This window comes from Coffea eugenioides, chromosome 7, assembly GCF_003713205.1.
Source record: "Coffea eugenioides isolate CCC68of chromosome 7, Ceug_1.0, whole genome shotgun sequence".
NCBI classification, from domain to species: domain Eukaryota; kingdom Viridiplantae; phylum Streptophyta; class Magnoliopsida; order Gentianales; family Rubiaceae; genus Coffea; species Coffea eugenioides.
The window spans coordinates 20,765,621-20,789,790 of NC_040041.1; the positions used below are offsets into that span (position 1 = coordinate 20,765,621).

The 24,170-nt window shown below is 37.1% G+C and overlaps 6 protein-coding genes across 6 annotated transcripts; all 6 read right to left on the minus strand.

Annotated features, from left to right (window-relative positions):
• Positions 1-8,959: 8,959 nt before the first annotated feature.
• Positions 8,960-10,130, minus strand: LOC113777111 (signal recognition particle subunit SRP68-like). The gene is made up of 4 exons (XM_027322157.1): positions 9,861-10,130; positions 9,716-9,782; positions 9,336-9,446; positions 8,960-9,164 (listed from the first exon to the last, which is right to left on the minus strand). The coding sequence occupies exons 1-4, from the start codon at positions 9,952-9,954 to the stop codon at positions 8,960-8,962; spliced, it is 477 nt and encodes a 158-aa protein (XP_027177958.1). The 5' UTR covers positions 9,955-10,130.
• Positions 10,131-10,963: 833 nt separating this feature from the next.
• LOC113777112 (signal recognition particle subunit SRP68-like) lies at positions 10,964-12,115 on the minus strand. The gene is made up of 4 exons (XM_027322158.1): positions 11,865-12,115; positions 11,720-11,786; positions 11,340-11,450; positions 10,964-11,168 (listed from the first exon to the last, which is right to left on the minus strand). Exons 1-4 carry the CDS (start codon positions 11,956-11,958, stop codon positions 10,964-10,966), a joined length of 477 nt encoding a protein of 158 aa, XP_027177959.1. The 5' UTR covers positions 11,959-12,115.
• Positions 12,116-13,716: 1,601 nt separating this feature from the next.
• LOC113777113 (signal recognition particle subunit SRP68-like) lies at positions 13,717-14,889 on the minus strand. Its single transcript, XM_027322159.1, has 4 exons — positions 14,620-14,889; positions 14,473-14,539; positions 14,093-14,203; positions 13,717-13,921 (listed from the first exon to the last, which is right to left on the minus strand). Exons 1-4 carry the CDS (start codon positions 14,711-14,713, stop codon positions 13,717-13,719), a joined length of 477 nt encoding a protein of 158 aa, XP_027177960.1. The 5' UTR covers positions 14,714-14,889.
• Positions 14,890-15,722: 833 nt separating this feature from the next.
• LOC113777114 (signal recognition particle subunit SRP68-like) lies at positions 15,723-16,893 on the minus strand. Its single transcript, XM_027322160.1, has 4 exons — positions 16,624-16,893; positions 16,479-16,545; positions 16,099-16,209; positions 15,723-15,927 (listed from the first exon to the last, which is right to left on the minus strand). The coding sequence occupies exons 1-4, from the start codon at positions 16,715-16,717 to the stop codon at positions 15,723-15,725; spliced, it is 477 nt and encodes a 158-aa protein (XP_027177961.1). The 5' UTR covers positions 16,718-16,893.
• Positions 16,894-17,729: 836 nt separating this feature from the next.
• LOC113777115 (signal recognition particle subunit SRP68-like) lies at positions 17,730-18,903 on the minus strand. Its single transcript, XM_027322161.1, has 4 exons — positions 18,634-18,903; positions 18,486-18,552; positions 18,106-18,216; positions 17,730-17,934 (listed from the first exon to the last, which is right to left on the minus strand). The coding sequence occupies exons 1-4, from the start codon at positions 18,725-18,727 to the stop codon at positions 17,730-17,732; spliced, it is 477 nt and encodes a 158-aa protein (XP_027177962.1). The 5' UTR covers positions 18,728-18,903.
• An 826-nt stretch (positions 18,904-19,729) lies between these two features.
• LOC113777116 (signal recognition particle subunit SRP68-like) lies at positions 19,730-20,901 on the minus strand. The gene is made up of 4 exons (XM_027322162.1): positions 20,632-20,901; positions 20,486-20,552; positions 20,106-20,216; positions 19,730-19,934 (listed from the first exon to the last, which is right to left on the minus strand). Exons 1-4 carry the CDS (start codon positions 20,723-20,725, stop codon positions 19,730-19,732), a joined length of 477 nt encoding a protein of 158 aa, XP_027177963.1. The 5' UTR covers positions 20,726-20,901.
• Positions 20,902-24,170: the final 3,269 nt, after the last annotated feature.

The window sequence follows — 24,170 nt, forward strand, 5'->3', positions numbered from 1 at the left end:
TCCAGGACTCCTTGCTTGTTCAACCCCTGACTCTTCCTCATAAACTCATCGAAACGATCAAGGCGTTTGAGCAGCTTTATATCAACGGGAGCAGAAGATTCCCCCATTTCTGCCTTGGTTTGAACAATATGGTCTGGTAGGAATGGCTCAGCAACAGGGTAATAAAAGGTATGTGGCTCAGGTGGTACATTTGAAGTGATTTGGGGTGGTGGACCTCGCGTGTGAGTAAGAAAAAATGAAGGATGAGGAGGGTAAGTGTATGGCAAATTTGTGGTGGGATAGGTGAAAGTTTCTTCGGGTGCAATAGGAAATGATGGAGTAACAGTGGCATGGGCCGAAGGTAGGACAAATGACTCTTGCTCAGGCTGTCTGGCGGGTACAGGTTCGGGTTGAACTCCGCTGCTAATTAGCTCATCATTCAACTTCCTTTGGGCGGCCATCTCAGACGCCATCTCTCCAAACTTGGTAAGCATCTCAGTCAACTGAATCCCCAAACTTGCAGCCTCGGGTTGAGCGGTAGTAGCAGACCTATCTGACTGTTCCGGTTGTGAACTCATGTTTACACGACTCCTCTGGGCTTGACTACGGGATCGTGTTATGATGGGGCTTCGACGAGAAGCTATATTTAAATATTACCTGAGAATTTTTGAAAGATTGCCTTTAGATTTAACCCTCGCTTAGTTATTCCAATAAAAACAAAGAAAAAGAAAAGAAAAAACAAGAGTTAGTAGATATTCAGAAAATTCGGATGCATGTCTTATGGGGGAACCCTTTTGTGCCAAGGGTAGGCCTAGCATGAAAATGCAGTCCTCCAGAGCAGGCACTATACAATACCTGATGGATCCGATCGACTGATCGTGTGAGGAATGATTTGAAAAATTTGGCCACTTGGAGTGAGAAGAGACATTTGCCCTAAAACATGAGGACGAAGTCGGAACGGATTGCTTGCTTTGATCTACACATAAAATGATTTGTGAAAGGGATTGCCATGTCTCGATTAATTTATTCAATGAACCCTAAAGGGGAAAAAGCGAGTCAAATGGATAAAATTGGTGATTTATTCAAAATCGACCGATTTACCTAAAAATAGGTAAGCTGGATAACATTGACGATTTATTCAAAATTGATCGAATAGATAGACTTGGTCAACTGAATTGAATGAAATTGATGATCTCTTCAAAATCAACTTGATTTCGCCCTAAAAATGGGTAAATTGGCCAAAGAGATGAAATGGAGTTAATGATTTATTTTAAAAATCGGCCAAATCCCTAAAAGGGTAAATTGGTCAAATGAATTGATGACTTATTCAAAAATCGACCGGATGACCCTGAAAAGGGTAAATTGGTCAAATGAATTGATTTATTCAAAAATTGACCGGATGACCCTAAAAAGGGTAAATTGGTCAAATGAATTGGATGAAATGAATTTATTCAAAAATGATTAGATTGAACTAAAATTGAATGAATTGACAAAAATGGATTGGATAAAATGGATGATTTGTTCAAAAATCGATTGAGTTCTCTACCCATTGGGTAGTTTCAAGAAATCATTACAATGCCTTAGTCTATGAGCCTCCTAAAATCAAGATTTGGCCTCCATTGATTTATCGTCTCAATAGTGAAGAATTATTTGCGTTTCTTCAAATTAATGTCCTTTACGCAAGGGATTTTTACCAATTTTGATAAAGTGGCCAAAAGGTGATTATTAGACGCTCATATTCCAAAGATCGCTCTATGAAAATGATCGGATCCTACCTTACCTTGTGCACTACCCCTTTGGATGATACAAAAAATGTAAACGTGCAAGTCTCCTTGGATTAAGTATCCGAGACATATGGTGGCTTATTCCTAAACACGGGATCCCCTAAATGGCATTCCCTTCCTAGGGTGGATGCGTGATGCCAGTTTATTAAAAGCAGTAAGATATGCAATTTGAAATGAGACATGACCTAAGGAACCCTTTATCTGCCAGGGTAGGCCTAAAATGGTATGGCATTATTAATTTATGAACGAAATATACCACAATTTTTAAACATGCAATAGCCTATCTATAAGGGTATGTCCTAAAAGAAGGTCATGCCCGACCTCTTATTTCCTAACGTTTGTGAATGCAAAGGCAAGAGACAAGGAAAGTTAGTTCAACACATAATCACATAACACGTTGGACAATTAAATGATATAAAAAGTAGGAAAAGTAAATAAGGAAAAGGGTGGGATCCCTCCCCTCGTGAATGGTGTCCCTACTAGGGCAAGGCAGACTCTACCCTAGGTGAACTATATGGATGCATGCGGTTGGGGTTCACTAATGCATCTAGACTCGATAAGCTCAGGTCCCCAAGCCTTCAGACTCGTGGCCAAGGGTCATCAATCCCAAGGCCCTTTGTCGGTGGCTCGAGCGATTCCCCAAACACCGCTACGCACACGTCGTGTTACGGCTGCATGTTTGAGTGAATCTATAAAAAACCCTCAACCTTCGACTAAAAACTAAAGGCTATCAACCCAAAGTTTAAAGCGGAAGATTGAGTGACCCATTGGATCGTGCTACGCACACGTCGTGTCACGATCACACGTCCAAGTGGGTCTCCTAATCCTAATAGGGTGGAGTGGCGTGACAAGCCACTAAAAAGAAAATAAAGAGGGATGAATAATAAAGCGTATGCGCGTATGATAGTATACGTTTTGGAGGGGAGGGATCGAGAACCAACGCGTGGCTCTAAGGGTGACACACACCCCCCCCAAAATGCAAATGCAAAGCGCGAGATAAAGCAAGTACAATCATACATCCAATCATCCAATCATACATACGTGAGTGAGGGAGTAGTTTGATATGCGCGTACGTGGCAAAAAGTCCTAGAAAGGGAAAATGCAATCCTAATATCCAAATGCTATACATAAAAAGGGTAGAAAAAAGGAAAAGAATGGCTAAATCAAATGCTTGGACCCACTTAGGAAGTCCCCAGTGGAGTCGCCAACTGTCGCGCCCCACTTTTTGGAAAAAATAAAATAATTGTTTTTTTGTGAATTTATTGATTTGGGAAAAATGAATTTTGTTGATAAAAACAAAAATGGGTCTAAATGGGACTTTTGAAAATGCGACGATTTGACCCAAGAAAAATAGTCCAAAAAGGGTTTTTATATGAAAAATGGAGTCGCCACTTGGTATAGAGTTAGGGTGTACCAAGTCACCCAAAAAATGAAATTTTTAAAGAAAAAAAAGTAAGAAAACCCTTTTTAAACGACTCCTAGTCCACGTAAAACAAAGAAAAAGGTTCGGGAGTCACATTTGACGAAGGGGAAGGCAAGGATAAAAATCCAAGGCACCCCTTCGACCTAACCAAGGCTAGTTGCGTGATTTAACCCTTATTTTCCTATATTTTCTACCCAAAGTATGTATTGCAAATTGGATATGACTAATGGATGAGAAATGCAATCTTAAGTCTAGAAATGTCTCTGATGAGGCTTTTGATCCCATTCACATGAATTGTGAAGGTCAATAAGGAAAGACCTCATAGAAAATCATGAACGATGCAAATGAGGACTCAAATGAGAGTGTAAGCGTGCAAAGTGTAGAAAAAAGGTGCATGTGTGCAATTTGAAAGTATTTGTGTGTAAATGAATAAAAATATGAATGCTCGTGTGCAAGTGAATGAAAATAGTAAATATATAAGTAAAATAGGTGCAATGTGTGAAGTGAAAGGTAAAGAAAGTGAATGAGTGTGGATTTAAAATATATAATTAGTGAGGAAAATAGTGAGAAAATGATATGAAAATGCATGAACTTAGAGGAATGCATCAGGTCGGGTACGGGAATGACCTCTAGTTTTTGTGATTTTAATTTTCCCTTTTGATTAGAAGGAAAAACTAGCGTGCTAAGGCTATTTTGAAGCCACACTCGCTCGTTTCCCTTACCCAAGGGGGTTTCTCAGGCAAATGGACCCTATAACTAGCATGAGATGCAAATATCCTAAAATGGAGGGAAAAGGGGTTCGAGGGGCATGCAAAATGATAAAACTAGAGAAGGTTGCATGATATGTGGTGAACAAGCAAATGATGCACTAATGAAAAGAAAGGAAAAAGCCTATTGGGTCTAGCGTTGGACTAGCCCATTCTATGAATTCCGACTAGCGTTGGACTAGCGGAAACGATAAAAGAAGCCACAACTAGCGTTGGACTAGTGTGGTGACGTACATTCATTCATTCCATTCATATATACTACAAAAAGCGAGTAGACATGCGATTCACGTATAAGCACGTAGCACATAACACTTAACATGCTTGACTAAATGCAAAATCCTAATAAAGCGTTCAACATATAACACATAGGCATGCAACCATTACATTTGCTAATTAAAACAAAAGGGAAAGGGAAAATGGACCAAATTACTTGCTATGCCCTATCTATTACAAGCCAAGAGGTGTACACATACCCCATAAATGAAAATAAAAGAAAGATTAAAAATGAAATAAAAGTAAATAAATGAAAGGCATTAATAAACATTCAAGAAAACCAAGTAGGCATGCAATTTTCATTTAGCAAGTTGGATCACATAGGGAGATACACAAAAAAGATAAAAGAAAGTATACCGTCCCCTTTTGTGGTGCTAATAAGTTGGAAAAGGTTCCAAATTGGAGCTACAACCACTAAACAAAGGATCAATGCACCAATTTAATAGTAAATCAAACAACACAAATTTTTCAAAAACAAAAATTAAAGAACCACTGATAACTATGAAATTGAACCATTAGATCCCTTTAGATAATCAAACAAGTCCATATTCATCAAATGAAATTCCAAGTTAAAAGGGAAAGGAAACTCGAAGGACCCAATTGATTAATCTTTTCAATTGCTTAGGCCATGGTAGAATAAGAAGGGACTTGAGGGGTTAAAGAGCTATTATAAGAACTCTTTTCATGCAAAAACATGCAACCTACGGAGGAAACTTGTTTCTTTGGTATATAGAAATCCTCCAAAACACACACTAAACCCCTCGGAATACAGATTTTCCATCAACAAGGGTGTCAAAAGAAAAAATGAAGAACCTTAACACCTCCTTAGGACCTTTTGAGAAGAAAATAGATGAAATAACATCAATAAAAGTAGACTGCAATAGGTCCCTATTAAAATCAAGTTTGACCAATTCGCTACTGTGAGTCAAGTATCTTTCTCCACTACACTCAAAGGAAGCAGGTAATAACAGCAAAAACAAGAGACAAGGTGCAGCAAACATTTTTCCGGCAATTTACAAAATCCAGCTTTCAAACACAATCAAATCCAAACACGAGGCTTTAAACTAGGCGGCAAGCCATCATCCAAACAAATAGAAAGAAAAACTGAGCAAAATCCAGTGCAAACTTCTAAACATCATTTCCAAAGAAAATTTCCAAAAACAAGCTGCAATTCCAGCTTTACTCCCTCGGCACAACAGAAATTTTTTCAGCACTTAGTTGGTCATAATCCAGTTTTTTTTCGGCCAAAGCCTTGTATTTGGCACTCAAATCCAGCATGCAACTCCTTAACTAATTAATTAACGTTTCTAGTTCAAAAATCAGATTCGGACAACAGCCACATTCATCCGAAAAAACCAGAACTTCTGTTTGCTACCTTCGGATGAGCTTGCATCCGGCCAGATTGTTTTTCATTCTTATTTTTCTAGCATAACCGAACCAAGGGGCTGCATGCAGAGCTTAATTACCTTGTTCTTAATTAGTTAAACGCATGTATCAGCTCAAACTACTACAAAGAGACAGAATTAAATCTGCATTTTCCAAATCACTCCCACGGCAAATTCCAATTTCTTCCTAATCAGATTTTCTCATGCTTTGGTTTCATCATCCGAGACACAAACACTTCATGCATGACCATAATTCACTGCATCTACCACTAGTGAGCTAATCTAAAACCAGAATCTACCTCAGCTGGAAGCTTAGTTCGCGCGTCAAGATGCTGCGATTTGTTCTTCCCCCTCGGCTCGCTGATGGGCTTGGGATTTGGTTGATTTGCTTGGCTGTTGCAGGCGGTGGAGTTGATGAAGAAAGTGATGGCTCTCGGTCCCCTTCACCAGCTCGCAGGTGAGACGAAGAAAACAACAAGTCTCTCTCTCTTTCCCTCAAGCTTACGGACAGGGACAGAAACGGAAGGCTCGGTTCTCTCTTTCTTTTTGCTCTCGGTTCGTGGTCGAGGAGAAAATGGTAGTAGGGTGTTGTGATGGAGGGGAGCTAGTGTAATGAAAATGAATATTGTGGAGATGAGCCGGTAGTTTATAAGATGTGGTGCTGCAGTGGAGAAATGGATCCAGCGAGGATGAAGTGTTGAGATTGAAGCTTGCACGGTTATCTCCTCTCTCACGCACTCTCGGACAGAACAGGGAAGTTGCAGCTCACCACTCGCATGGCTCTCTCTCTGGTTCCCCTTGTCGATGATACCAAGGCAGGGAAATGTTGTTGTGAGCTGAGGTAGTGGAATGGAAAATGAGTGGCCCCAGTTAAGAGCTCAGCTCACACGATGGTTTGCTGCAACATTTTCCTCTCGGCTGGCTATGGAAGTAAAGTATGGCTGGCTGAGTTTGGTTTGCGTAGGCTAGCTGTGAAGTTGGTGGGTGTGGTTGAGCTCAGCTGGTGGAGGTCTTGGAAGTGCAGAGTGGTGTCCGATTCTCTCCCCTCAGCTCACGGGCAGAACAGAAACGAAGAGCTCGCAGTTACCTTTCCTTCCTCTCGGCTGTCCGTGCAGCTCTCTCTCCTTCCCCTCGGTCGATGATTACAAGGTGGGTCAATGGGGTTGTGGTTTTGGGGAATGATGGTGTAGAGAGTAAATGGAAATGGTGTGCGGTATTGAGGAGGTTGGAGTCGCGGTTTTTTTCTGAAGAATGGTGAAGTGGAGAATGTTTTTATTTTTTTTAATTAATTAATTAAACAACAAAAATGATAATAATAAAACAATAATAATTAATGATGAAAACAACTTAATTAACATTAGATAAAAATAAACTAAAAACAACAAAAAATGCAAATTTCCATTTTTTCATTTTCATTTTTCACTTTTCTTTTGTTTTCGAAATAACCTAACTAAAAAATAAATAAAGTCAAAAGATTGAATTTAAAAAGAAATAAACCTATTTTGTGAACAATTCTCCTTTTTTTCTCTTTTTCCATGATTTTTCTACGTTAAAACTTAAAAATTAAAATAGAAACTAGAAACTAAAAAAACAAAAGCAACCACGACAAAATGAGAATAAAAAATAAAAGAAATTACACCAAAAATTTGGTGTCTACAAGCGAAATTAAAACATTTACCAACTGTAATGTCAATCAAATTCAACCATTGGTCTTGGCAATCTATTACCTCACTTCAGTGACCATAGAAGCTGTAATCGCCCTTTTACTATATTTACCACGGCCATGCGTGAATTTCAACGACTTGTACAATCTCCTGAGCCGAGCAGTACAGTACCTCCTAAAAAATTTGGAAAAACTGGTCAATTTCACATTCCCTCAATAGTACAACTCTATCACACCACATTTTTCACAAATTTAACCCTGCCACCTCTAATGATCAATGTCATAAATTCCCTCATAAACCTAAATAGAGCACACTTACGCTTATATACTGGTAAAAACAATATCAAACGGCATTTCTTACAAAAATTAAACCTACTTCCCGGAATTTCATCGTACCAAATTACTGATAAACATATACGTAAAGCGTAGGTTATACCGGTAACGATTGTAATCAAACAGCAATCCATGCTGCATCTGAGCGGATTTCAAGAGCTGCAAAACTGTAAATTCACCAAAAAAAAAAACTAAATTATCACCTCAAAATTAGCTGTCTAGAGCTTTATGGGAGAGTAAATTACCATTGATAGAGAACCTAGGGCTATTAATCTGATCAACGGATTCCGAATTCTGGTTGTCCACATCCATAGCGGAGGAGTTGTTCTCTTTGGCCATATCGTTAATGTGAAATCTCCGTCAGATCTTAAATTTGGCGTCGTCTTTATCGGAATTAGCCCGACAGCTTGAATGTAGGTGGCTTGAAAGATTCTGAAGATGTCCAAAATGCCCCTGGCTTGTAGCACACTGCCGGCGGCGAGGTTTTCTGGTTTAGTCGCTGAGTGAACGTAAATGAAGCCTGTTTGGTCTCGACATAAAAATCCTAGTCTCCTCTGCGTTGTCTACTGTTTAATGGATTATGACAAGTACTGGAGTCTAATGTGTAATTCAAATTGTTTATGGGTACGTGGACAACAGACTTAAAGCCTAGGGGTCATTGTTAAATTTATCATAGCTTACTAATTTCGTCCATCATTTATATGAATTTAGTATCCACAACTAGTTTCTTCATTTTATTTAGGGAAAATCGTCCAAAACGTCCCTTACATTTTGTAAAATAACTTTTTTCGTCCCTCACTTTTAAAATTGTAATTTTATATCCCTTACATATTCACATCGGACAAATTTAGTCCCTAACTAGGTTTTCGATCATTTTTTGGCCGGAATCCATCATGTGCAAGGCACATGATCATTTTTTAAGGGTAAATTTGTCAAATTATATTTTACATAATCTCATCTATAGTCCTCCACATTTTATAAAATAAATTTTTTCGTCCCTCATATTTTATAAAATGATTTTTTTCATCCCTCACATTACACAAAATGAATTTCTCCATCCCTCACATTTCAAAAAATGAATTTTTCATTTCTCACTAATTATGTGTGTGAATACATTTTTTTAAACACACACACACACATATATATATATATATCTATTTGATTTTGCTTAATAATAATAGTATAAACACATGTATGTAATTGGGCCCAACTTGTGGGCTATCTTCTCTTTTTGTATGATTATAACTAATATTTACCAATAGAACCTTAATTTGCATATTCTTATTGTATTTTGACCGAAAATAGCTTTATTTGTATACAGGATACAGCAGCTGTGCAAAATGATGAATTAATCAGCACACCTCTGCTTCCAAAGATGTCCTAGAATCTCCCTTAATGGAACACAAGTCTTGAAACAAAGTAGCCCATTTGACTGCTTTTCGCAGCCTACCAATCAGACAGCCACGCTGACGTGCATTTGGACCATCTGGCAGCGTTTTCTTTTCCATAGCATGGCTCCAAGCTCTTTCTGCTGTATAAAGAACCACATGAAGATACCTACAGTGTCCCCAACCACCACGCAGAATCAGGATAGATTAACGACCATTAAGAAATTATTAATGAGAGACAAAACAGCATATTTGTTCTTCAAATAGCAAAAGCGAAATTAAAACATTTACCAACTGTAATGTCAATCAAATTCAACCATTGGTCTTGGCAATCTATTACCTCACTTCAGTGACCATAGAAGCTGTAATCGCCCTTTTACTATATTTACCACGGCCATGCGTGAATTTCAACGACTTGTACAATCTCCTGAGCCGAGCAGTACAGTACCTCCTAAAAAATTTGCAAAAACTGGTCAATTTCACATTCCCTCAATAGTACAACTCTATCACACCACATTTTTCACAAATTTAACCTTGCCACCTCTAATGATCAATGTCATAAATTCCCTCATAAACCTATATAGAGCACACTTACGCTTATATACTGGTAAAAACAATATCAAACGGCATTTCTTACAAAAATTAAACCTACTTCCCGGAACTTCATCGTACCAAATTACTCATAAACATATACCATAAGTGTACAAGCGTAGGTTATACCGGTAACGAGCGTAATCGCCAAACCGCAATCCATGCTGCATCTGAGCGGATTTCAAGAGCTGCAAAACTGTAAATTCACCAAAAAAAAAAACTAAATTATCACCTCAAAATTAGCTGTCTAGAGCTTTATGGGAGAGTAAATTACCATTGATAGAGAACCTAGGGCTATTAATCTGATCAACGGATTCCGAATTCTGGTTGTCCACATCCATAGCGGAGGAGTTGTTCTCTTTGGCCATATCGTTAATGTGAAATCTCCGTCAGATCTTAAATTTGGCGTCGTCTTTATCGGAATTAGCCCGACAGCTTGAATGTAGGTGGCTTGAAAGATTCTGAAGATGTCCAAAATGCCCCTGGCTTGTGGCACACTGCCGGCGGCGGGGTTTTCTGGTTTAGTCGCTGAGTGAACGTAAATGAAGCCTGTTTGGTCTCGACATAAAAATCCTAGTCTCCTCTGCGTTGTCTACTGTTTAATGGATTATGACAAGTACTGGAGTCTAATGTGTAATTCAAATTGTTTATGGGTACGTGGACAACAGACTTAAAGCCTAGGGGTCATTGTTAAATTTATCATAGCTTACTAATTTCGTCCATCATTTATATGAATTTAGTATCCACAACTAGTTTCTTCATTTTATTTAGGGAAAATCGTCCAAAACGTCCCTTACATTTTGTAAAATAACTTTTTTCGTCCCTCACTTTTAAAATTGTAATTTTATATCCCTTACATATTCACATCGGACAAATTTAGTCCCTAACTAGGTTTTCGATCATTTTTTGGCCGGAATCCATCATGTGCAAGGCACATGATCATTTTTTAAGGGTAAATTTGTCAAATTATATTTTACATAATCTCATCTATAGTCCTCCACATTTTATAAAATAAATTTTTTCGTCCCTCATATTTTATAAAATGATTTTTTTCATCCCTCACATTACACAAAATGAATTTCTCCATCCCTCACATTTCAAAAAATGAATTTTTCATTTCTCACTAATTATGTGTGTGAATACATTTTTTTAAACACACACACACACATATATATATATCTATTTGATTTTGCTTAATAATAATAGTATAAACACATGTATGTAATTGGGCCCAACTTGTGGGCTATCTTCTCTTTTTGTATGATTATAACTAATATTTACCAATAGAACCTTAATTTGCATATTCTTATTGTATTTTGACCGAAAATAGCTTTATTTGTATACAGGGTACAGCAGCAGTGCAAAATGATGAATTAATCAGCACACCTCTGCTTCCAAAGATGTCCTAGAATCTCCCTTAATGGAACACAAGTCTTGAAACAAAGTAGCCCATTTGACTGCTTTTCGCAGCCTACCAATCAGATAGCCACGCTGACGTGCATTTGGACCATCTGGCAGCGTTTTCTTTTCCATAGCATGGCTCCAAGCTCTTTCTGCTGTATAAAGAACCACATGAAGATACCTACAGTGTCCCCAACCACCACGCAGAATCAGGATAGATTAACGACCATTAAGAAATTATTAATGAGAGACAAAACAGCATATTTGTTCTTCAAATAGCAAAAGCGAAATTAAAACATTTACCAACTGTAATGTCAATCAAATTCAACCATTGGTCTTGGCAATCTATTACCTCACTTCAGTGACCATAGAAGCTGTAATCGCCCTTTTACTATATTTACCACGGCCATGCGTGAATTTCAACGACTTGTACAATCTCCTGAGCCGAGCAGTACAGTACCTCCTAAAAAATTTGCAAAAACTGGTCAATTTCACATTCCCTCAATAGTACAACTCTATCACACCACATTTTTCACAAATTTAACCCTGCCACCTCTAATGATCAATGTCATAAATTCCCTCATAAACCTATATAGAGCACACTTACGCTTATATACTGGTAAAAACAATATCAAACGGCATTTCTTACAAAAATTAAACCTACTTCCCGGAACTTCATCGTACCAAATTACTCATAAACATATACCATAAGTGTACAAGCGTAGGTTATACCGGTAACGAGCGTAATCGCCAAACCGCAATCCATGCTGCATCTGAGCGGATTTCAAGAGCTGCAAAACTGTAAATTCACCAAAAAAAAAAACTAAATTATCACCTCAAAATTAGCTGTCTAGAGCTTTATGGGAGAGTAAATTACCATTGATAGAGAACCTAGGGCTATTAATCTGATCAACGGATTCCGAATTCTGGTTGTCCACATCCATAGCGGAGGAGTTGTTCTCTTTGGCCATATCGTTAATGTGAAATCTCCGTCAGATCTTAAATTTGGCGTCGTCTTTATCGGAATTAGCCCGACAGCTTGAATGTAGGTGGCTTGAAAGATTCTGAAGATGTCCAAAATGCCCCTGGCTTGTGGCACACTGCCGGCGGCGGGGTTTTCTGGTTTAGTCGCTGAGTGAACGTAAATGAAATCTCGACATAAAAATCCTAGTCTCCTCTGCGTTGTCTACTGTTTAATGGATTATGACAAGTACTGGAGTCTAATGTGTAATTCTTGTTTATGGGTACGTGGACAACAGACTTAAAGCCTAGGACTTACTAATTTCGTCCAGAATGTATCCACAACTAGGTCGGTCCCTTGTAAAGACTTCTTACAGGAAAATTTAGTCCAACTAATCCCCCGGCTCATGTGGCCGAGCAGTACAGTGCAGGTCGGCGATCAATGTCGAGGGTAGGCAGGAACTTCATCGTACCAAATTACTCATAAACATATACCATAAGTGTACAAGCGTAGGTTATACCGGTAACGAGCGTAATCGCCAAACCGCAATCCATGCTGCATCTGAGCGGATTTCAAGAGCTGCAAAACTGTAAATTCACCAAAAAAAAAAACTAAATTATCACCTCAAAATTAGCTGTCTAGAGCTTTATGGGAGAGTAAATTACCATTGATAGAGAACCTAGGGCTATTAATCTGATCAACGGATTCCGAATTCTGGTTGTCCACATCCATAGCGGAGGAGTTGTTCTCTTTGGCCATATCGTTAATGTGAAATCTCCGTCAGATCTTAAATTTGGCGTCGTCTTTATCGGAATTAGCCCGACAGCTTGAATGTAGGTGGCTTGAAAGATTCTGAAGATGTCCAAAATGCCCCTGGCTTGTGGCACACTGCCGGCGGCGGGGTTTTCTGGTTTAGTCGCTGAGTGAACGTAAATGAAGCCTGTTTGGTCTCGACATAAAAATCCTAGTCTCCTCTGCGTTGTCTACTGTTTAATGGATTATGACAAGTACTGGAGTCTAATGTGTAATTCAAATTGTTTATGGGTACGTGGACAACAGACTTAAAGCCTAGGGGTCATTGTTAAATTTATCATAGCTTACTAATTTCGTCCATCATTTATATGAATTTAGTATCCACAACTAGTTTCTTCATTTTATTTAGGGAAAATCGTCCAAAACGTCCCTTACATTTTGTAAAATAACTTTTTTCGTCCCTCACTTTTAAAAGTGTAATTTTATATCCCTTACATATTCACATCGGACAAATTTAGTCCCTAACTAGGTTTTCGATCATTTTTTGGCCGGAATCCATCATGTGCAAGGCACATGATCATTTTTTAAGGGTAAATTTGTCAAATTATATTTTACATAATCTCATCTATAGTCCTCCACATTTTATAAAATAAATTTTTTCGTCCCTCATATTTTATAAAATGATTTTTTTCATCCCTCACATTACACAAAATGAATTTCTCCATCCCTCACATTTCAAAAAATGAATTTTTCATTTCTCACTAATTATGTGTGTGAATACATTTTTTTAAACACACACACACACATATATATATATCTATTTGATTTTGCTTAATAATAATAGTATAAACACATGTATGTAATTGGGCCCAACTTGTGGGCTATCTTCTCTTTTTGTATGATTATAACTAATATTTACCAATAGAACCTTAATTTGCATATTCTTATTGTATTTTGACCGAAAATAGCTTTATTTGTATACAGGGCACAGCAGCAGTGCAAAATGATGAATTAATCAGCACACCTCTGCTTCCAAAGATGTCCTAGAATCTCCCTTAATGGAACACAAGTCTTGAAACAAAGTAGCCCATTTGACTGCTTTTCGCAGCCTACCAATCAGATAGCCACGCTGACGTGCATTTGGACCATCTGGCAGCGTTTTCTTTTCCATAGCATGGCTCCAAGCTCTTTCTGCTGTATAAAGAACCACATGAAGATACCTACAGTGTCCCCAACCACCACGCAGAATCAGGATAGATTAACGACCATTAAGAAATTATTAATGAGAGACAAAACAGCATATTTGTTCTTCAAATAGCAAAAGCGAAATTAAAACATTTACCAACTGTAATGTCAATCAAATTCAACCATTGGTCTTGGCAATCTATTACCTCACTTCAGTGACCATAGAAGCTGTAATCGCCCTTTTACTATATTTACCACGGCCATGCGTGAATTTCAACGACTTGTACAATCTCCTGAGCCGAGCAGTACAGTACCTCCTAAAAAATTTGCAAAAACTGGTCAATTTCACATTCCCTCAATAGTACAACTCTATCACACCACATTTTTCACAAATTTAACCCTGCCACCTCTAATGATCAATGTCATAAATTCCCTCATAAACCTATATAGAGCACACTTACGCTTATATACTGGTAAAAACAATATCAAACGGCATTTCTTACAAAAATTAAACCTACTTCCCGGAACTTCATCGTACCAAATTACTCATAAACATATACCATAAGTGTACAAGCGTAGGTTATACCGGTAACGAGCGTAATCGCCAAACCGCAATCCATGCTGCATCTGAGCGGATTTCAAGAGCTGCAAAACTGTAAATTCACCAAAAAAAAAAAAACTAAATTATCACCTCAAAATTAGCTGTCTAGAGCTTTATGGGAGAGTAAATTACCATTGATAGAGAACCTAGGGCTATTAATCTGATCAACGGATTCCGAATTCTGGTTGTCCACATCCATAGCGGAGGAGTTGTTCTCTTTGGCCATATCGTTAATGTGAAATCTCCGTCAGATCTTAAATTTGGCGTCGTCTTTATCGGAATTAGCCCGACAGCTTGAATGTAGGTGGCTTGAAAGATTCTGAAGATGTCCAAAATGCCCCTGGCTTGTGGCACACTGCCGGCGGCGGGGTTTTCTGGTTTAGTCGCTGAGTGAACGTAAATGAAGCCTGTTTGGTCTCGACATAAAAATCCTAGTCTCCTCTGCGTTGTCTACTGTTTAATGGATTATGACAAGTACTGGAGTCTAATGTGTAATTCAAATTGTTTATGGGTACGTGGACAACAGACTTAAAGCCTAGGGGTCATTGTTAAATTTATCATAGCTTACTAATTTCGTCCATCATTTATATGAATTTAGTATCCACAACTAGTTTCTTCATTTTATTTAGGGAAAATCGTCCAAAACGTCCCTTACATTTTGTAAAATAACTTTTTTCGTCCCTCACTTTTAAAATTGTAATTTTATATCCCTTACATATTCACATCGGACAAATTTAGTCCCTAACTAGGTTTTCGATCATTTTTTGGCCGGAATCCATCATGTGCAAGGCACATGATCATTTTTTAAGGGTAAATTTGTCAAATTATATTTTACATAATCTCATCTATAGTCCTCCACATTTTATAAAATAAATTTTTTCGTCCCTCATATTTTATAAAATGATTTTTTTCATCCCTCACATTACACAAAATGAATTTCTCCATCCCTCACATTTCAAAAAATGAATTTTTCATTTCTCACTAATTATGTGTGTGAATACATTTTTTTAAACACACACACACACATATATATATATCTATTTGATTTTGCTTAATAATAATAGTATAAACACATGTATGTAATTGGGCCCAACTTGTGGGCTATCTTCTCTTTTTGTATGATTATAACTAATATTTACCAATAGAACCTTAATTTGCATATTCTTATTGTATTTTGACCGAAAATAGCTTTATTTGTATACAGGGCACAGCAGCTGTGCAAAATGATGAATTAATCAGCACACCTCTGCTTCCAAAGATGTCCTAGAATCTCCCTTAATGGAACACAAGTCTTGAAACAAAGTAGCCCATTTGACTGCTTTTCGCAGCCTACCAATCAGATAGCCACGCTGACGTGCATTTGGACCATCTGGCAGCGTTTTCTTTTCCATAGCATGGCTCCAAGCTCTTTCTGCTGTATAAAGAACCACATGAAGATACCTACAGTGTCCCCAACCACCACGCAGAATCAGGATAGATTAACGACCATTAAGAAATTATTAATGAGAGACAAAACAGCATATTTGTTCTTCAAATAGCAAAAGCGAAATTAAAACATTTACCAACTGTAATGTCAATCAAATTCAACCATTGGTCTTGGCAATCTATTACCTCACTTCAGTGACCATAGAAGCTGTAATCGCCCTTTTACTATATTTACCACGGCCATGCGTGAATTTCAACGACTTGTACAATCTCCTGAGCCGAGCAGTACAGTACCTCCTAAAAAATTTGCAAAAACTGGTCAATTTCACATTCCCTCAATAGTACAACTCTATCACACCACATTTTTCACAAATTTAACCCTGCCACCTCTAATGATCAATGTCATAAATTCCCTCATAAACCTATATAGAGCACACTTACGCTTATATACTGGTAAAAACAATATCAAACGGCATTTCTTACAAAAATTAAACCTACTTCCCGGAACTTCATCGTACCAAATTACTCATAAACATATACCATAAGTGTACAAGCGTAGGTTATACCGGTAACGAGCGTAATCGCCAAACCGCAATCCATGCTGCATCTGAGCGGATTTCAAGAGCTGCAAAACTGTAAATTCACCAAAAAAAAAAACTAAATTATCACCTCAAAATTAGCTGTCTAGAGCTTTATGGGAGAGTAAATTACCATTGATAGAGAACCTAGGGCTATTAATCTGATCAACGGATTCCGAATTCTGGTTGTCCACATCCATAGCGGAGGAGTTGTTCTCTTTGGCCATATCGTTAATGTGAAATCTCCGTCAGATCTTAAATTTGGCGTCGTCTTTATCGGAATTAGCCCGACAGCTTGAATGTAGGTGGCTTGAAAGATTCTGAAGATGTCCAAAATGCCCCTGGCTTGTGGCACACTGCCGGCGGCGGGGTTTTCTGGTTTAGTCGCTGAGTGAACGTAAATGAAGCCTGTTTGGTCTCGACATAAAAATCCTAGTCTCCTCTGCGTTGTCTACTGTTTAATGGATTATGACAAGTACTGGAGTCTAATGTGTAATTCAAATTGTTTATGGGTACGTGGACAACAGACTTAAAGCCTAGGGGTCATTGTTAAATTTATCATAGCTTACTAATTTCGTCCATCATTTATATGAATTTAGTATCCACAACTAGTTTCTTCATTTTATTTAGGGAAAATCGTCCAAAACGTCCCTTACATTTTGTAAAATAACTTTTTTCGTCCCTCACTTTTAAAAGTGTAATTTTATATCCCTTACATATTCACATCGGACAAATTTAGTCCCTAACTAGGTTTTCGATCATTTTTTGGCCGGAATCCATCATGTGCAAGGCACATGATCATTTTTTAAGGGTAAATTTGTCAAATTATATTTTACATAATCTCATCTATAGTCCTCCACATTTTATAAAATAAATTTTTTCGTCCCTCATATTTTATAAAATGATTTTTTTCATCCCTCACATTACACAAAATGAATTTCTCCATCCCTCACATTTCAAAATAATGAATTTTTCATTTCTCACTAATTATGTGTGTGAATACATTTTTTTAAACACACACACACACATATATATATATATCTATTTGATTTTGCTTAATAATAATAGTATAAACACATGTATGTAATTGGGCCCAACTTGTGGGCTATCTTCTCTTTTTGTATGATTATAACTAATATTTACCAATAGAACCTTAATTTGCATATTCTTATTGTATTTTGACCGAAAATAGCTTTATTTGTATACAGGGCACAGCAGCAGTGCAAAATGATGAATTAATCAGCACACCTCTGCTTCCAAAGATGTCCTAGAATCTCCCTTAATGGAACACAAGTCTTGAAACAAAGTAGCCCATTTGACTGCTTTTCGCAGCCTACCAATCAGATAGCCACGCTGACGTGCATTTGGACCATCTGGCAGCGTTTTCTTTTCCATAGCATGGCTCCAAGCTCTTTCTGCTGTATAAAGAACCACATGAAGATACCTACAGTGTCCCCAACCACCACGCAGAATCAGGATAGATTAACGACCATTAAGAAATTATTAATGAGAGACAAAACAGCATATTTGTTCTTCAAATAGCAAAAGCGAAATTAAAACATTTACCAACTGTAATGTCAATCAAATTCAACCATTGGTCTTGGCAATCTATTACCTCACTTCAGTGACCATAGAAGCTGTAATCGCCCTTTTACTATATTTACCACGGCCATGCGTGAATTTCAACGACTTGTACAATCTCCTGAGCCGAGCAGTACAGTACCTCCTAAAAAATTTGCAAAAACTGGTCAATTTCACATTCCCTCAATAGTACAACTCTATCACACCACATTTTTCACAAATTTAACCCTGCCACCTCTAATGATCAATGTCATAAATTCCCTCATAAACCTATATAGAGCACACTTACGCTTATATACTGGTAAAAACAATATCAAACGGCATTTCTTACAAAAATTAAACCTACTTCCCGGAACTTCATCGTACCAAATTACTCATAAACATATACCATAAGTGTACAAGCGTAGGTTATACCGGTAACGAGCGTAATCGCCAAACCGCAATCCATGCTGCATCTGAGCGGATTTCAAGAGCTGCAAAACTGTAAATTCACCAAAAAAAAAAAAAACTAAATTATCACCTCAAAATTAGCTGTCTAGAGCTTTATGGGAGAGTAAATTACCATTGATAGAGAACCTAGGGCTATTAATCTGATCAACGGATTCCGAATTCTGGTTGTCCACATCCATAGCGGAGGAGTTGTTCTCTTTGGCCATATCGTTAATGTGAAATCTCCGTCAGATCTTAAATTTGGCGTCGTCTTTATCGGAATTAGCCCGACAGCTTGAATGTAGGTGGCTTGAAAGATTCTGAAGATGTCCAAAATGCCCCTGGCTTGTGGCACACTGCCGGCGGCGGGGTTTTCTGGTTTAGTCGCTGAGTGAACGTAAATGAAGCCTGTTTGGTCTCGACATAAAAATCCTAGTCTCCTCTGCGTTGTCTACTGTTTAATGGATTATGACAAGTACTGGAGTCTAATGTGTAATTCAAATTGTTTATGGGTACGTGGACAACAGACTTAAAGCCTAGGGGTCATTGTTAAATTTATCATAGCTTACTAATTTCGTCCATCATTTATATGAATTTAGTATCCACAACTAGTTTCTTCATTTTATTTAGGGAAAATCGTCCAAAACGTCCCTTACATTTTGTAAAATAACTTTTTTCGTCCCTCACTTTTAAAAGTGTAATTTTATATCCCTTACATATTCACATCGGACAAATTTAGTCCCTAACTAGATCATTTTTTGGCCGGAATCCATCATGTGCAAGGCACATGATCATTTTTTAAGGGTAAATTTGTCAAATTATATTTTACATAATCTCATCTATAGTCCTCCACATTTTATAAAATAAATTTTTTCGTCCCTCATATTTTATAAAATGATTTTTTTCATCCCTCACATTACACAAAATGAATTTCTCCATCCCTCACATTTCAAAAAATGAATTTTTCATTTCTCACTAATTATGTGTGTGAATACATTTTTTTAAACACACACACACACATATATATATATCTATTTGATTTTATTTAATAATAATAGTATAAACACATGTATGTAATTGGGCCCAACTTGTGGGCTATCTTCTCTTTTTGTATGATTATAACTAATATTTACCAATAGAACCTTAATTTGCATATTCTTATTGTATTTTGACCGAAAATAGCTTTATTTGTATACAGGGCACAGCAGCTGTGCAAAATGATGAATTAATCAGCACACCTCTGCTTCCAAAGATGTCCTAGAATCTCCCTTAATGGAACACAAGTCTTGAAACAAAGTAGCCCATTTGACTGCTTTTCGCAGCCTACCAATCAGATAGCCACGCTGACGTGCATTTGGACCATCTGGCAGCGTTTTCTTTTCCATAGCATGGCTCCAAGCTCTTTCTGCTGTATAAAGAACCACATGAAGATACCTACAGTGTCCCCAACCACCACGCAGAATCAGGATAGATTAACGACCATTAAGAAATTATTAATGAGAGACAAAACAGCATATTTGTTCTTCAAATAGCAAAAGCGAAATTAAAACATTTACCAACTGTAATGTCAATCAAATTCAACCATTGGTCTTGGCAATCTATTACCTCACTTCAGTGACCATAGAAGCTGTAATCGCCCTTTTACTATATTTACCACGGCCATGCGTGAATTTCAACGACTTGTACAATCTCCTGAGCCGAGCAGTACAGTACCTCCTAAAAAATTTGCAAAAACTGGTCAATTTCACATTCCCTCAATAGTACAACTCTATCACACCACATTTTTCACAAATTTAACCCTGCCACCTCTAATGATCAATGTCATAAATTCCCTCATAAACCTATATAGAGCACACTTACGCTTATATACTGGTAAAAACAATATCAAACGGCATTTCTTACAAAAATTAAACCTACTTCCCGGAACTTCATCGTACCAAATTACTCATAAACATATACCATAAGTGTACAAGCGTAGGTTATACCGGTAACGAGCGTAATCGCCAAACCGCAATCCATGCTGCATCTGAGCGGATTTCAAGAGCTGCAAAACTGTAAATTCACCAAAAAAAAAAAACTAAATTATCACCTCAAAATTAGCTGTCTAGAGCTTTATGGGAGAGTAAATTACCATTGATAGAGAACCTAGGGCTATTAATCTGATCAACGGATTCCGAATTCTGGTTGTCCACATCCATAGCGGAGGAGTTGTTCTCTTTGGCCATATCGTTAATGTGAAATCTCCGTCAGATCTTAAATTTGGCGTCGTCTTTATCGGAATTAGCCCGACAGCTTGAATGTAGGTGGCTTGAAAGATTCTGAAGATGTCCAAAATGCCCCTGGCTTGTGGCACACTGCCGGCGGCGGGGTTTTCTGGTTTAGTCGCTGAGTGAACGTAAATGAAGCCTGTTTGGTCTCGACATAAAAATCCTAGTCTCCTCTGCGTTGTCTACTGTTTAATGGATTATGACAAGTACTGGAGTCTAATGTGTAATTCAAATTGTTTATGGGTACGTGGACAACAGACTTAAAGCCTAGGGGTCATTGTTAAATTTATCATAGCTTACTAATTTCGTCCATCATTTATATGAATTTAGTATCCACAACTAGTTTCTTCATTTTATTTAGGGAAAATCGTCCAAAACGTCCCTTACATTTTGTAAAATAACTTTTTTCGTCCCTCACTTTTAAAAGTGTAATTTTATATCCCTTACATATTCACATCGGACAAATTTAGTCCCTAACTAGGTTTTCGATCATTTTTTGGCCGGAATCCATCATGTGCAAGGCACATGATCATTTTTTAAGGGTAAATTTGTCAAATTATATTTTACATAATCTCATCTATAGTCCTCCACATTTTATAAAATAAATTTTTTCGTCCCTCATATTTTATAAAATGATTTTTTTCATCCCTCACATTACACAAAATGAATTTCTCCATCCCTCACATTTCAAAAAATGAATTTTTCATTTCTCACTAATTATGTGTGTGAATACATTTTTTTAAACACACACACACACATATATATATATATCTATTTGATTTTATTTAATAATAATAGTATAAACACATGTATGTAATTGGGCCCAACTTGTGGGCTATCTTCTCTTTTTGTATGATTATAACTAATATTTACCAATAGAACCTTAATTTGCATATTCTTATTGTATTTTGACCGAAAATAGCTTTATTTGTATACAGGGCACAGCAGCTGTGCAAAATGATGAATTAATCAGCACACCTCTGCTTCCAAAGATGTCCTAGAATCTCCCTTAATGGAACACAAGTCTTGAAACAAAGTAGCCCATTTGACTGCTTTTCGCAGCCTACCAATCAGATAGCCACGCTGACGTGCATTTGGACCATCTGGCAGCGTTTTCTTTTCCATAGCATGGCTCCAAGCTCTTTCTGCTGTATAAAGAACCACATGAAGATACCTACAGTGTCCCCAACCACCACGCAGAATCAGGATAGATTAACGACCATTAAGAAATTATTAATGAGAGACAAAACAGCATATTTGTTCTTCAAATAGCAAAAGCGAAATTAAAACATTTACCAACTGTAATGTCAATCAAATTCAACCATTGGTCTTGGCAATCTATTACCTCACTTCAGTGACCATAGAAGCTGTAATCGCCCTTTTACTATATTTACCACGGCCATGCGTGAATTTCAACGACTTGTACAATCTCCTGAGCCGAGCAGTACAATACCTCCTAAAAAATTTGCAAAAACTGGTCAATTTCACATTCCCTCAATAGTACAACTCTATCACACCACATTTTTCACAAATTTAACCTTGCCACCTCTAATGATCAATGTCATAAATTCCCTCATAAACCTATATAGAGCACACTTACGCTTATATACTGGTAAAAACAATATCAAACGGCATTTCTTACAAAAATTAAACCTACTTCCCGGAACTTCATCGTACCAAATTACTCATAAACATATACCATAAGTGTACAAGCGTAGGTTATACCGGTAACGAGCGTAATCGCCAAACCGCAATCCATGCTGCATCTGAGCGGATTTCAAGAGCTGCAAAACTGTAAATTCACCAAAAAAAAAAAAACTAAATTATCACCTCAAAATTAGCTGTCTAGAGCTTTATGGGAGAGTAAATTACCATTGATAGAGAACCTAGGGCTATTAATCTGATCAACGGATTCCGAATTCTAGTTGTCCACATCCATAGCGGAGGAGTTGTTCTCTTTGGCCATATCGTTAATGTGAAATCTCCGTCAGATCTTAAATTTGGCGTCGTCTTTATCGGAATTAGCCCGACAGCTTGAATGTAGGTGGCTTGAAAGATTCTGAAGATGTCCAAAATGCCCCTGGCTTGTGGCACACTGCCGGCGGCGGGGTTTTCTGGTTTAGTCGCTGAGTGAACGTAAATGAAGCCTGTTTGGTCTCGACATAAAAATCCTAGTCTCCTCTGCGTTGTCTACTGTTTAATGGATTATGACAAGTACTGGAGTCTAATGTGTAATTCAAATTGTTTATGGGTACGTGGACAACAGACTTAAAGCCTAGGGGTCATTGTTAAATTTATCATAGCTTACTAATTTCGTCCATCATTTATATGAATTTAGTATCCACAACTAGTTTCTTCATTTTATTTAGGGAAAATCGTCCAAAACGTCCCTTACATTTTGTAAAATAACTTTTTTCGTCCCTCACTTTTTAAATTGTAATTTTATATCCCTTACATATTCACATCGGACAAATTTAGTCCCTAACTAGGTTTTCGATCATTTTTTGGCCGGAATCCATCATGTGCAAGGCACATGATCATTTTTTAAGGGTAAATTTGTCAAATTATATTTTACATAATCTCATCTATAGTCCTCCACATTTTATAAAATAAATTTTTTCGTCCCTCATATTTTATAAAATAATTTTTTTCATCCCTCACATTACACAAAATGAATTTCTCCATCCCTCACATTTCAAAATATGAATTTTTCATTTCTCACTAATTATGTGTGTGAATACATTTTTTTAAACACACACACACACATATATATATATATCTATTTGATTTTATTTAATAATAATAGTATAAACACATGTATGTAATTGGGCCCAACTTGTGGGCTATCTTCTCTTTTTGTATGATTATAACTAATATTTACCAATAGAACCTTAATTTGCATATTCTTATTGTATTTTGACTGAAAATAGCTTTATTGGCCAATTTGACAATGAATGCAAGATTATTTATTAGCTAATACCAGATGAAATCAAATGATCACGTAAAATATATGGTATTCGTATTATTAAGTGAAATCAAATAGACACATACATATATTTATGCTATTCGTATTGTTAAGCAAAATCAAATAGACATATACTTGTGTTTAAACAAAATTTATTCACACACATTTTTTTTTAGGGTTTCCCTCACATACATAATTAGTGAGGGATGGAAATATTCATTTTGTGAAATGTGAGGGATGGAGAAATTCATTTTGTGAAATGTGAGGGATGAAAAAATCATTTTATAAAATGTGAGGGACGAAAAAATTTGTTTTATAAAATGTGGAGGACTATAGATCAGATTATGTAAAATATAATTTGATAAATTTACCCTTCAAAAATGATCACGTGCAAGGCACGTGATAGATTCCGGCCAAAAAATGATCGGAAATCTAGTT